The sequence below is a fragment of the Schistocerca nitens genome, chromosome 2 (assembly GCF_023898315.1).
Source record: "Schistocerca nitens isolate TAMUIC-IGC-003100 chromosome 2, iqSchNite1.1, whole genome shotgun sequence".
Classification (NCBI taxonomy): Eukaryota; Metazoa; Arthropoda; class Insecta; order Orthoptera; family Acrididae; genus Schistocerca; species Schistocerca nitens.
The window spans coordinates 928,639,046-928,652,790 of NC_064615.1; the positions used below are offsets into that span (position 1 = coordinate 928,639,046).

At 42.6% G+C, this 13,745-nt stretch overlaps 1 protein-coding gene across 4 annotated transcripts in view; it reads left to right on the forward strand.

Annotated features, from left to right (window-relative positions):
- Positions 1-13,745, forward strand: part of LOC126237244 (lactosylceramide 4-alpha-galactosyltransferase-like) — a 244,967-nt gene that overhangs the window by 206,708 nt on the left and 24,514 nt on the right. Inside the window, exon 5 of one of the 4 annotated variants that reach the window (XR_007545056.1) lies at positions 6,701-7,172. The exons of 2 other annotated variants lie outside the window; for them this stretch is intronic. Coding sequence is in view for 1 of the 2 variants with exons in the window: in XM_049947155.1 (XP_049803112.1) it covers positions 6,701-6,955 (255 nt within the window). In the remaining variant the exon portion in view is untranslated. Of the gene's footprint in view, positions 1-6,700; positions 7,316-13,745 lie in introns of those variants that run through there. One more of the 4 variants, XM_049947155.1, reaches the window with a different exon arrangement.

A 13,745-nucleotide genomic window follows, 5' to 3' on the forward strand; every position in this document is an offset into this window, starting at 1 on the left:
ATCTTTTTACCCATTCACCAAGTGTACAAGTTAGGTGGGTCGACAACATATTCCTCTCATGTGACGCACATGTCGTCACCGGTGTCGTATACAATATATCAGACGTCTTTTCTTGTGGAGGAATCGCTTGACCTATGACCTTGCGATCAAATGTTTTCGGTTCCCATTGGAGAGGCACGTCCTTTCGTCTACTAATCGCACGGTTTTGCAGTGCGGTCCCAAAACACAGACACTAAACTTATTACAGTGAACAGAGACGTCAATGAACGAACAAACAGATCATAACTTTGCGAAAATAAATGAAGTACACTTCTCACTCGAGGAAGACTTGAACCAAGGACCTCTTGTTCCGCAGCTGCTCACGCTAACCACGGGACCACGGCGCTCCTGCGCTCACAGTATCCTTAATGTTGCCTATCTTCGCATGGATTACTCAGTTTGTATATTTTGCTTATTTTTTTCATAGTTCCACACAACTTCTTCCTGTTTTCTCGATTGATCTGTGTTCGCCGGCCGGAGCGGTCGTGCGGTTCTAGGCGCTACAGTCTGGAGCCGAGCGACCGCTACGGTCGCAGGGTCGAATCTTGCCTCGGGCATGAATGTGTGTGATGTCCTTAGGTTAGTTAGGTTTAATTAGTTCTAAGTTCTAGGCGACTGATGACCTCAGAAGTCGCATAGTGCTCAGAGCCATTTGAACCATTTGATCTGTGTTCAGTTTTTCAAGGCCTATTCACTGTGCCAACTTATAACTAAATCTGAGGGGGTGCGATGGGGAGGTTTCCTTGTAAGACCTGCATTGTGGCGCTCTGTAAAGTACGCGCCACGACCTGTCTCTCTCGTGGGCCTCGCACAGGACCGAGGAACGTGAAGTGGCGCGACGGGCCGGCGCCACGTTTGAAACTGCCACTCTCGCCACCCCACAAGCGTCAAGCAACCTTCTTTTCTTCCTTTCGATATCTAAAGCCCGACCCCACGCCGTACTAGGTGAGTACCCCACGTCTCTGATAATATTGTTGCTGTTAATTCTAATCTCAGCTGCCGCCAAATTACCAGCCCCAAGATATCAATCTCTCGAGAGACAAGTTTTTCCTAAAACATGTCACTACAGGCACAGTACACAAGGCAATTATAAGAATCGCTTCCGAGGCAGCAAGAAATGATGGAGTGAGCATTGGCATGATTAAGAACGTTGTAGACACTATTATTCCAGTTATCACAGCCATCTTCAACCTGTCTCTTTTCAGTAGTACATATCCTACTGAGTGGAAGCAAAGTTTAATTCAACCTATACCCAAGACTGACAACCCAAAGTCGCCAGGTGAATAAAGGCCGATCAGCATACTACCTGCAATATCTAAAGCCCTAGAATACATCGTCCATGAACAGCTGACTGATTACCTCAAAACTCATAACACCCATGACAAATATCAGTCAGGCTTCCGAAAGCACCATAGTACAGCAACTGCGTTAATCAAAGTAACTGATGACATTAAACATGCTATGGACAGACGTGAAGCTACACTGCTTGACTTTGTCAAGGCTTTTGATACAGTTGACTTTGATATATAACTAATTAAAATGAAACAAATGAATATATCAAACAGCGTAATACACTGGTTCGACAGCTACCTCAAAAACAGAAGTCAACAAGTCATTTGTGGGTCGGAGAAGTCATCATGGAAAAACGTGCGCTGTGGGGTTCTCCAAGGTTCCGTCCTTGGTCCATTACTCTTCTCACTGTACATTAATGATATTTCTTCAGCGATTCACTCCTGCAACTACCATCTATATAGCGACGACATACAACTGTACATAAGTGCAAGCCCCAAGAACATTGATGACGCAGTAGCGAGTATGAACGCAGATCTCTGCTCTGTTTCTCGATGGGCACAGAACTTAGGTCTGAAAGTAAACCCCAAGAAATCCCAGGTCATTCTTGTACCTCATCCAAAGTTAAGCAGCCGGTGCTTTCGCGAAACAGTCCCTCAAATATTCCTCAATGGTACCCAACTACCATACCAAAAAACAGTAAAAGACCTTGGAATAATCTTGATTAAACGTCTAAACTGAGAAGAACAAACAGTCACAGCTTGCCGGAAATCGCTCTCCTCCCAACATGCAATCCAAAAATTTAGAAAATATTTCCAACCCATGTTAAACAAAAATTAGTCCAAACACTAGTCTTGCCTAATCTTTACTACTGTGATGTAGTTCAACACGGCACAAATAGTGAGAATTCGAGTTGCCTCGAGCTAGTGATGAATGCTTGCGTTAGATACGTGTGCAATATACGGTTGTATGATCATATCAGTCCTTCACACTCCCAGCTAGGTTGGATACGCCCACATAAGGTACGCGATCACCACACGATGTGCTTACTTCATCGATTTCTTAGTCACTGGTGCCCCCAATACTTATCTTCTCACATTAATCACCTATCATCATTCCACAACCGCAATACCACATCAGATACGTCTAGCATCTTGGCTGTACATTTACATAACACAAAATCTTTCTCCGCGTCATTCTCCATCTCAGCCATACGACTATGGAACGCGCTCCCCTGTGATCTGCGTCTTATCCAGAACCACTCAACATTCAAGAGGGAACTCAAAACTAACATATTAGGGACGGTATAACCACCATTGTCGTGCCCCTCTCATCTCTTTCTTTCTCCTCTCCATCATAGCTTCGAATTTTACCATTCTATTTCTCTTCCTCTAACCTAGCTACCTCGTCTATATCTCTTTCACCCCATTCTATCGTCTTATGTCTTTGCTATATGTGAATAACTCACAAGCTGCAAGAACATAACGAGAAAATTCACAACTAGCAATAGAACTGACATTCATAAAAGAAAAACATGTTTACTTTCATATACATAGTCATTACTATTACTATTACTATTATTACTTCTTTCTTGTCTCAGACGTTATGTCTGGTTAAAAATGGAAGGTGACGCGGACCTTGATCAAGCGTGACTTCCTTTTAACTGTACGGTATATGTTACATTGCATTTAGGAACTTTCGGGTAATTGAACAAGTGTCAATAATTACAGATTTCTGTAGTTGTATATATAAGTTTGGATGTAGCTGTATTGCATTGATGTACTGGTGGATATTGTGTGGTATGACTCCTGTAGTTGATAGTATAATTGGTATAATGTCAACTTTATCCTGATGCCACATGTCCTTGACTTCCTCAGCCAGTTGGATGTATTTTTCAACTTTTTCTCCTGTTTTCTTTTGTATATTTGTTGTATTGGGTGTGGATATTTCGATTAGTTGTGTTAATTTCTTCTTTTTATTGGTGAGTATGATGTCAGGTTTGTTATTTGGTGTTGTTTTATCTGTTATAATGGTTCTGTTCCAGTATAATTTGTATTACTATTATTATTATTATTATTATTATTATTATTGATTGTTATAATTATTTTTTATTGTTATAATTGTCCTTGTACTACTGTTATAATCTCTATTTTTTTCTTTAACATTAATACTGTATAACACGTGGTATGTCCATAATGTTCTGTACAAACTGAAATTCGGTCAACCTGAGAATGCCTGGTTAGGTGTAAGAGAAGGCCTGAAGGCCCTAATCTTGCCAGGTAAAATAAATGCATAAATAAATAAACATATAACGGAACCCCACATTTTTTATGCATGATTCAAGACTCTCGTCTTTTCAAACTGTGTTTTGCGTCCGTTTTCCAGCCAGTGCTTAACTATGGCCGACTTGTCAATTCCCTTTGTTTAAGACGTCGCTTGTGCTCGGTACAACGCTCCGCAACTGCGCGAGTTGTTGACCAACACATATGCTGCCGCATTCGAAGGGTCTGTGTACAGGAAACTAATACACACTGATTGATACTTGAACGCTGATAGTTTTCACCCACCCCTCGTTCACAAGAAAACGCTCCTGACCACGTTAGTACCCAGTGCAAAAATTATTTCTGACGACGACCACCTACAGTCTGAATTTGCAGCATTTGAGACACGTGTTCAGAGAGAAAGGATATGGCAAGAGAGACATTGCAAACACTTTCAGGTGTCACAGAAGAGTTACACCATATGAGCTGGCAGAGGCGCTGAGCGGGCTCCTTTCCTGCCATATTGGGGCAACGAGCAGCAAGCTACGACGTGCGCTGAAGAGACATGGACTGACAACGGACCCCTCGAGTTCGATGTCGCAGGTTCAATCTTAGCTCATTTGAAAGTATTGTATGAAGACGGGAAAAACACTAGTGTCTATGACTCACCATGTGCATCAGAATGGCGACAGAAAATGAATGTCCGGAAGCACCACAGTGATCACAAGGATTCACACCATCAAGATAAAGGCGAACTCCTTGGGAGTTGCCGGCCGAAGTGGCCGTGCGGTTAAAGGCGCTGCAGTCTGGAACCGCAAGACCGCTACGTCGCAGGTTAGAATCCTGCCTCGGGCATGGATGTTTGTGATGTCCTTAGGTTAGTTAGGTTTAACTAGTTCTAAGTTCTAGGGGACTAATGACCACAGCAGTTGAGTCCCATAGTGCTCAGAGCCATTTGAGCCATTTTTTTCCTTGGGAGTTACAAACCGTGCAGGATGAACAGCTTGGTATCCACTCTTAAAGAATGTATGTAGAATCATATTGATGTAACGGGGTGATAACAACTGATGGACTGTGATGTCATGCAACCGCATGCGAACCAGTTTGTCGTGAAGCTTATCGTGAAACTGGCTATCCTTTCCTATCCTGCAGATGGTGTGATAATATGTTTTATGGGCATGGAAAATAAGAAACATCCAGAGGTTGAATTTGTCTAGTAGTTCCAGGTCATATGAACTGCAATATCACACTTTTGAGGAACGATAGTATGCTCTAAAGTAGTAAGATTTTTATATGGAGATCAGGAATCAAGCGAAAGCAAGTTTTCTGACCAGCTATTGACCAAAAGCAGTGTTCATACCATAGTTGTAGTTCTCTTACGCCTATTTTCCCACTATTGTTCACTGTGAAGTAACTATTCCATACTACCCCTGCAAGATCACGCACATGAGAAAGAATCGTAGGAGGCAGAGCACCTTCAACTTCTTGTAGCCAATTTACAATCCAGATTAACAGTCGTCATAAGTATATACGAATGCGTCAACGCACTGATGTTAGCTGATCTTCATACAACTCTCTTGGTTCCTCTAATTCCTTTTCATACGAATTTCCTCTTCAAATCCCGGTTGGTTGGGGTTGACAACAAATACCTTTATCAACGATGGGATAAGTTTGTTTATCTCGACTACAAACTTCCACGCCGATTTCGCAGTTTGCTGTGCATCGTCAAATTGACGCTGTGTTTGAAATTTCGTTATCTTACGTCTTTCAATTCTGTATCACTGTGTGAAGTTATGCTATTATTGATTGCTACCCTAGATACCACTGTAATCTATTTCGCGCGCGCAATTTAATGTACATAACGTCGTAGGTTACTATCATGCACATCCTGTAAATTGTATTGAGCATCCTTGAAACACACAAACAGCAGTTTTTTTTTTTTTTTTGGCAAGAACGCCTTGTACTCTCTTGAATACCCTATTCAGATTGTGGAAATACATTGGTGGCGCCCACCTACATAGACGGAGGTGGTAATCACAATAAAATAAGGGAAACCAGAATTCGTACGGAAAGATTTCAGTGTTCGTTTTTTCTGAGCTTTTATCGATAGTGGAACGTAGTGAAATACACTCCTGGAAATTGAAATAAGAACACCGTGAATTCATTGTCCCAGGAAGGGGAAACTTTATTGACACATTCCTGGGGTCAGATACATCACATGATCACACTGACAGAACCACAGGCACATAGACACAGGCAACAGAGCATGCACAATGTCGGCACTAGTACAGTGTATATCCACCTTTTGCAGCAATGCAGGCTGCTATTCTCCCATGGAGACGATCGTAGAGATGCTGGATGTAGTCCTGTGGAATGGCTTGCCATGCCATTTCCACCTGGCGCCTCAGTTGGACCAGCGTTCGTGCTGGACGTGCAGACCGCGTGAGACGACGCTTCATCCAGTCCCAAACATGCTCAATGGGGGACAGATCCGGAGATCTTGCTGGCCAGGGTAGTTGACTTACACCTTCTAGAGCACGTTGGGTGGCAAGGGATACATGCGGACGTGCATTGTCCTGTTGGAACAGCAAGTTCCCTTGACGGTCTAGGAATGGTAGAACGATGGGTTCGATGACGGTTTGGATGTACCGTGCACTATTCAGTGTCCCCTCGACGATCACACCTCTCGGCTGTTTCTGAAATATTTTGAAGAACTGTATGAATACACTCTGCTTGAAGTGTTGTATATGAGTACATATTAAAGAGCTTCAGCACCTTATCAAATATAAAAACTGCAAGGATCAACCATACTCTGTACACTATCACTGATCTTAACTTCGTTTCATTATTTTGAACCATACATTAAAAAGAGATGTTCGTATTATATGAGCGCCCTGCTTATCGCGGGAAACTTACGGTTTTGCTATAGACTTTCTTGTAGTAACGTTATCTATTAGAACATATATTTCATATTTCACTGCATTTATCTACCGAATTAATTATCTAAAGTGAGTATTTTTTTTCATGCTATCTCACGGCTTCAATTAATCATCTGAAATGCATTATGTCTATTCCACTAGAAATACAATGCTTTGTTTTATTTTGCACAGAGGCGGCACATGACACTCACCAGACACCAGAACAGATGCTACTCACTGCCTGTGCAGCTCTGCACAAAATCCAACCTGCGTCTCCTCCATGCACAGAGACCGAAAAAACGAAGAGGGGGACTTGACCAATCAATGCTACCAAGTGTCTCCTCCAGGCAGCAGACAGGAGAAACAAAGCCTGGTTCCATTGCTCAAAATTTGCCATCGGTTCAACGTCTAAGGCTGAACAATCGGGTGCATTCCACTTGGGTCTGAGGGAGCCAATCCAGAGCCCGCACGTTAAGGAAACCCAGGCAGATAAATGCCCCTCTAGAGTGGCGCCTCAAACCAGCATCGAAAATGGAATTCAGCGGCCGTTCGCACGACCACCAACAAGACTGAACCTAGATAGTCCAACTGAATTCACAAACATACATGCGTTTGTAATGTCACCCCATTCGTGCAATCTAGCAGTCATCTATGTTTAAGGAAGGTGGTAAATGTTACACGAGGTGCTGAATAATAAACGTTATAGAAATGTAAATAAAACTCATTCAGTTCGGTTCATGGTTATCTTCTCCCCTGACGTGTTAAAAATATGAGAAAACACAGGCAGAGAAAAGATAATCTGGAGAACTTAAGGACACAACGAAGTGTAATGGAAGGTGGATTTAGTGCCGCCTATTAAGGCAAGGAATTTTTCTTTTTGTTTTATTTGTACTTTCGCCAGCCGCGGTGGCCGTGCGGTTCTAGGCGCTTCAGTCCGGAACCGCAGGACTGCTACGGTCGCAGGTTCGAATCCTGCCTCGGGCATGGATGTGTGTGATGTCCTTAGGTTAGTTAGGTTTAAGTAGTTCTAAGTTCTAGGGGACTGATGACATAAGATGTTAAGTCCCATAGTGCTCAGAGCCATTTTCATTTCTACTTTCAGTAAAATTGTTTATTTTCAATTCAATATTTGGCCTTAATTACCTTTTTCTACTTTCTACCCCACGAATAACCACTTGTACTTCTGTTTTTACTTTTATTTTTCTGGATTTGTTCTTAATTCTGTCCGTTTCGCTACGACTCTCACTGCGTGTTTAGCTATACTTTTATCTGTGATAGTGATGGTCGAACTTCTGTACTAAAGAGCCAGTTCTGCCTTTGTGGTGTGGCCTCTTGGGCCACATACGTGTCGATGTTATTATTAATTACTAATCTAGATAAATTAGTATGTTATGAACCCCGAACAGAATAGACAGACTAGTTACAATAACGGAGCAATAACCTGGCAAATGCCCTTCAGGTACAATCTGTGCTGAATACGGTGACCTGTTCACAGAGGATAGCTGACATGGTTTGTGTAGTGTTAGCAGTTAGCCAACACTACGCACACTACTTGGTTGAGGAGGCCGAATGCACGCGATAACTCACGCAGGCTGGCGTGAGGTCTGAAACAGGATACGTAATGAATGCTATAAAGAATAGTACGTAGCTGCTGGAATACTTAACTTTAATCCATCATTGTTGTACATCGCTCTTGACGATACAAGTGAGACTCTGTAGATCATGCAATGTAATACTAATGGCGCCTTGCTAGGTCGTAGCCATTGACTTAGCTGAAGGCTATTCTAACTATCTGCTCTGCAAATGAGCGAGGCTTCGTCAGTGTGCATCGCTAGCTAAGTCGTCCGTACAACTGGGGCGCGTACTAGTCCGTCTCTCTAGACCTGCCGTGTGGTGGCGCTCGGTCTGCAATTACTGACAGTGGCGACACGCGGGTCCGACGTATACTAATGGACCGCGGCCGATTTAAAAGCTACCACCTAGCAAGTGTGGTGTCTGGCGGTGACACCACAGTTTGCCCGCATTTGGCCGGTTGGTGACGTGCTGCACTGATAGAAGCGAGGCGCATGCACTGCAGTATTTCTCAAACGATTTTATAAAAACTTTGCGGTAAAAAATTTAATTTTTTCGATTCTTATAGCTTTATATGTTAGCTTCATGATGAAGTTCCCATCATTCTGTTACTGGTCATAGTTATTGTGATACATGCGTTGAAGTAAAACACTACAAAAAGTTAGAAAAATTTTCCAATGAAAAATAGGGGTTGTTGTGATTTTGCTTTTGGTGCATATTACATAGTATGTTGCTGCAGATGAAATTTATCCAATACATTTGAATTTCATTTGTCTTGGATGGAAGTCTCTATCTGTCACCAATCTCGAGAAAGTTGATTTAATGTAGTGTACTCATTTGCGATCGTGTATGCCAGTGACAAAGCCAGAATGAAATATCCATTACATGCATCATATCGCAAACGGTGTGAGATATCGAAACGAGATTTTGGCGAACGATAGCACGCAAAGACGAGAGTATTTTGCCGTATGGTTAACATGTTACCGAGTTATTCCACTAGTTACAGACTTTTTCGATGAATCAATCCAATTTTTAAGGGTCATTGATAGCCGGTGTAAAGATATTGTTGTGGTTTTGTTACAACGTAAGTGAAGATATTACGTGTTTATTTTCTTTTACCGAGGATGTGCTTTTTCGTAAGTTATGGACCTTACTTGTCCTTAGTTTCTCAATTATAAAGTCAATAAACCACTGTTTCACAACATTTTATTTAATTGACAATCTGCAAAATCCGCTATTTTCAGCGAAAGAAGCAAATTCATCATGGCAGCAAGGTAAATGTGAGTGTTACTCAAAATTCGCTACTCATGATGCTTCTCTGTAAGTTAAAAATGGTTAACAAGTCGAGCGAAAATAAATCGGTGTTTTTGTCGCATTTTCAGTGCATTTCTTTTTGGATGGTAACCAAAGCAGAGCTCTTTCTCGATGGCCACCAGACAAGTGTGGGCATGGAGGGGCTTTACTTCATATTTACAATAATTATGAGTTAAGAAAGGCACTTCCACCATTCTATTTCTCTTCCTCTAACCTAGCTACCTCGTCTATATCTCTTTCACCCCATTCTATCGTCTTATGTCTTTGCTCGATGTGAATAACTCACAAGCTGCAAGAACGTAACGAGAAAATTCCCAACTAGCAATAGGACTGACATTCATAAAAGAAAAATATGTTTACTTTCATATACATAGTCATTACTATTATTATTATTATTAGTCTTGATTGTTATAATTATTTTTATTGTTATAATTATCCTTGTACTACTGTTATAATCTCTATTTTTTTCTTTAACATTAATACTGTATAACACGTGGTATGTCCATAATGTTCTGTACAAACTGAAATTCGGTCAACCTGAGTATGACTGGTTAGGTGTAAGAGAAGACCTGAAGGCCCTGATCTTGCCAGGTAAAATAAATGCATAAATAAATAAATATATAACGGAACCCCAAATTGTTGATGCATGATTCAAGACTCTCGTCTTTTCAAACTGTGTTTTGCGTTCGTTTTCCAGCCAGTACTTAACTATGGCCGACTTGTCAATACCCTTTGTTTAAGACGTTGCTTGTGCTCGGTACAACGCTCCGCAACTGTGCGAGTTGTTGACCAACACATATGCTGCCGCATTCGAAGGGTCTGTGTACAGGAAACTAATACACACTGATTTATACTTGAACGCTGATAGTTTTCACCCACCCCTCGTTCACAAGAAAACGATCCTGAATACGTTAGTACCCAGTGCAAAAATTATTTCTGACGACGACCACCTACAGTCTGAATTTGCAGCAATTGAGACACGTGTTCAGAGAGAAAGGATATAGCAAGAGAGACATTGCAAACACTTTCAGGTGTCACAGAAGAGTTACACCATATGAGCTGGCAGAGGCGCCGAGCGGGCTCCTTTCCTGCCATATTGGGGAAACGAGCAGCAAGCCACGACGTGCGCTGAAGAGACATGGACTGACAACGGACCCCTCGAGTTCGATGTCGCAGGTTCAATCTTAGCTCATTTGAAAGTATTGTGTTAAGACGGGAAAAACACTAGTGTGTATGACTCATCACGTGCAGCAGTATGGCGACAGAAAATGAATGTCCGGAAGCACCACAGTGATCACAAGGATTCACACCATCAAGATAAAGGCGAACTCCTTGGGAGTTACAAACCGTGCAGGATGAACAGCTTGGTATCCACTCTTAAAGAATGTATGTAGAACCATATTGATGTAACGGGGTGATAACAACTGATGGACTGTGATGTCATGCAACCGAATGCGAACCAGTTTGTCGTGAAGCTTATCGTGAAACTGGCTATCCTTTCCTATCCTGCAGATGGTGTGATAATATGTTTTATGGGCATGGAAAGTAAGAAACATCCAGAGGTTGAATTTGTCTAGTAGTTCCAGGTCATATGAACTGCAATATCACACTTTTGAGGAACGATAGTATGCTCTAAAGTAGTAAGATTTTTATATGCAGATCAGGAATCAAGCGAAAGCAAGTTTTCTGACCAGCTATTGACCAAAAGCAGTGGTCATACCATAGTTGTAGTTCTCTTACGCCTATTTTCCCACTATTGTTCACTGTGAAGTAACTATGCCATACTACCCCTGCAAGATCACGCACATGAGAAAGAATCGTAGGAGGCAGAGCACCTTCAACTTCTTGTAGCCAATTTACAATCCAGATTAACAGTCGTCATAAGTATATACGAATGCGTCAACGCACTGATGTTAGCTGATCTTCATACAACTCTCTTGGTTCCTCTAATTCCTTTTCATACGAATTTCCTCTTCAAATCCCGGTTGGTTGGGGTTGACAACAAATACCTTTATCAACGATGGGATAAGTTTGTTTATTTCGACTACAAACTTCCACGCCGATTTCGCAGTTTGCTGTGCATCGTCACATAACGTCGTAGGTTACTATCATGCACATCCTGTAAATTGTATTGAGCATCCTTGAAACACACAAACAGCAGTTTTTTTTTTTTTTTTTTTTTTTTTGCAAGAGCGCCTTGTACTCTCTTGAATACCCTAGTTGTTTTTTTCAATGAACTACACTGTCATACTGCTGCGGGCTTATTCGAAAATTTTTCATAATTGTTTCCTCACTATGCTGTGGATGACTTCCATGTACGCAAAAATAAATAGTTCCCGCTTCTTGGACAACGATTGTTTTTCACAACGTTTTGCTGGAAACAGGATTTGTGGCTCTCTGTCCGACGAGGGGGTTGAACTGCATGACTTGACACCTTTTTCAATATCACTTTAACTCGTTAAGCACGTATCGTCATCATTAATTTGTCCGCGAAGTTGAACGTATACGACACCACACATTCCACTGACTCATCTTGCTGAAACGCTAATATTTAATCTTCCACTTCTTTCTCACTCCGCCGGCCGTTGTAGCCGAGCGTTTCTAGGCGTTTCAGTCCAGAACCGCGCGACTGCTACGGTCGCAGGTTCGAATCCTGCCTCGGCCATGGATGTGTGTGATGTCCTTAGGTTAGTTAGGTTTAAGTAGTTCTAAGTTCTAGGGGACTGATGACCTCAGATGTTCAGTCCCATAGTGCTCAGAGCCATTTGAAACTTTTTTTTTCTCACTCCGCGAAATCAGTTGGGCTCCTTTCTGACTAAATGTCAACTTCGGCAACTGTCGTTAGAGATATAATGCAATGTTTGCTTTTCTTATCTTTGTCATTGCTCTGTTTTGTGTTACATCACTAGCTCTGTAGCACTGTTGGTGATTACTCGTCGGCTAAGCAGTTTAACAACACTCCGTAGTGTCATGCTGTGCTTACCATTGGATACCTGTAGCCATTAGCAGCCAATGTTTTGGTTGAATCGTAGAAAATGCCAGGCGCGTCGAATGCCTTAAACATCATTGGTATTCTGCGACCTCGCACTCAATGGATTCCTTGTGAGACCAATGTTACGGCCCGCCCCCAACATACGAGATATGCTGCAACCTTTTAAAGACAAGCTCTTCATGCGCGTGGTGTGCGGTGTTCCTTGCGAATGTGGCATCAACAGCTGGTGCAGTTGCGGAGCATTGTACCGAGTACAAGCGACATATTAAACAAAGGGAGCTCGACAAGTCGGCCATAGCTGACCACTGCCTATAAACATGATACAAAATACTGTTTGAAAAGACGAGAGTCTTGGCTCATGCTTCAACATATTGCATTCCGTTATAAAGGAGGCAGCTAAGATTAGAATAAACAGTAACAGTTTTGCCAGAGGCCAGGGATACACACTCAGTAGGGCGTGGGGGCGGGCTATGGATATTGAGAGGAAGCAGAGATGGAATCTTGACGCTTGTAGCGAGGCGGGACCGGCGGTTTCAAGCTTGGCCTGCCCTCCGTCCCGCGGTTGGCTGGAGCTGCTACGAGCTGCCCAACTCACCTTCCGCGCACACGTCGTTTCGGCCGTCCCTGATTGTACCAGAGGCATTACTTATACAGGGTGTTACAAAAAGGTACGGCCAAACTTTCAGGAAACATTCCTCACACACAAATAAAGAAAAGATGTTATGTAGACATGTGTCCGGAAACGCTTAATTTCCATGTTAGAGTTCATTTTAGTTTCGTCAGTGTGTGCTGTACTTCCTCGATTCACCGCCAGTTGGCCCCATTGAAGGAAGGTAATGTTGACTTCGGTGCTTGTGTTGACATGCGACTCATTGCTCTACAGTACTAGCATCAAGCACATCAGTACGTAGCTTCAACAGGTTAGTGTTAATCACGAACGTGGTTTTACTGTCAGTGCAATGTTTACAAATGCGGAGTTGGCAGATGCCCATTTGATGTATGGATTAGCACGGTTCGAATCCTGCCTCGGGCATGGATGTGTGTGATGTCCTTAGGTTAGTTAGGTTTAACTAGTTCTAAGTTCTAGCGGACTAATGACTTCAGAAGTTGAGTCCCATAGTGCTCAGAGCCATTTGAACCATTTGATTAGCACGAGGCAATGGCCGTGGCGCGGTACGTTTGTATCGAGACAGATTTCCAGAACGAAGGTGTCCCGACAGGAAGACGTTCGAAGTAATTGATCGGCGTCTTAGGGAGCACGGAGCATTCCAGCCTATGACTCGCGAATGGGGAAGACCTAGAACGACGAGGACACCTGCAATGGACGAGGCAATTCTTCGTGCAGTCGACGATAACCCT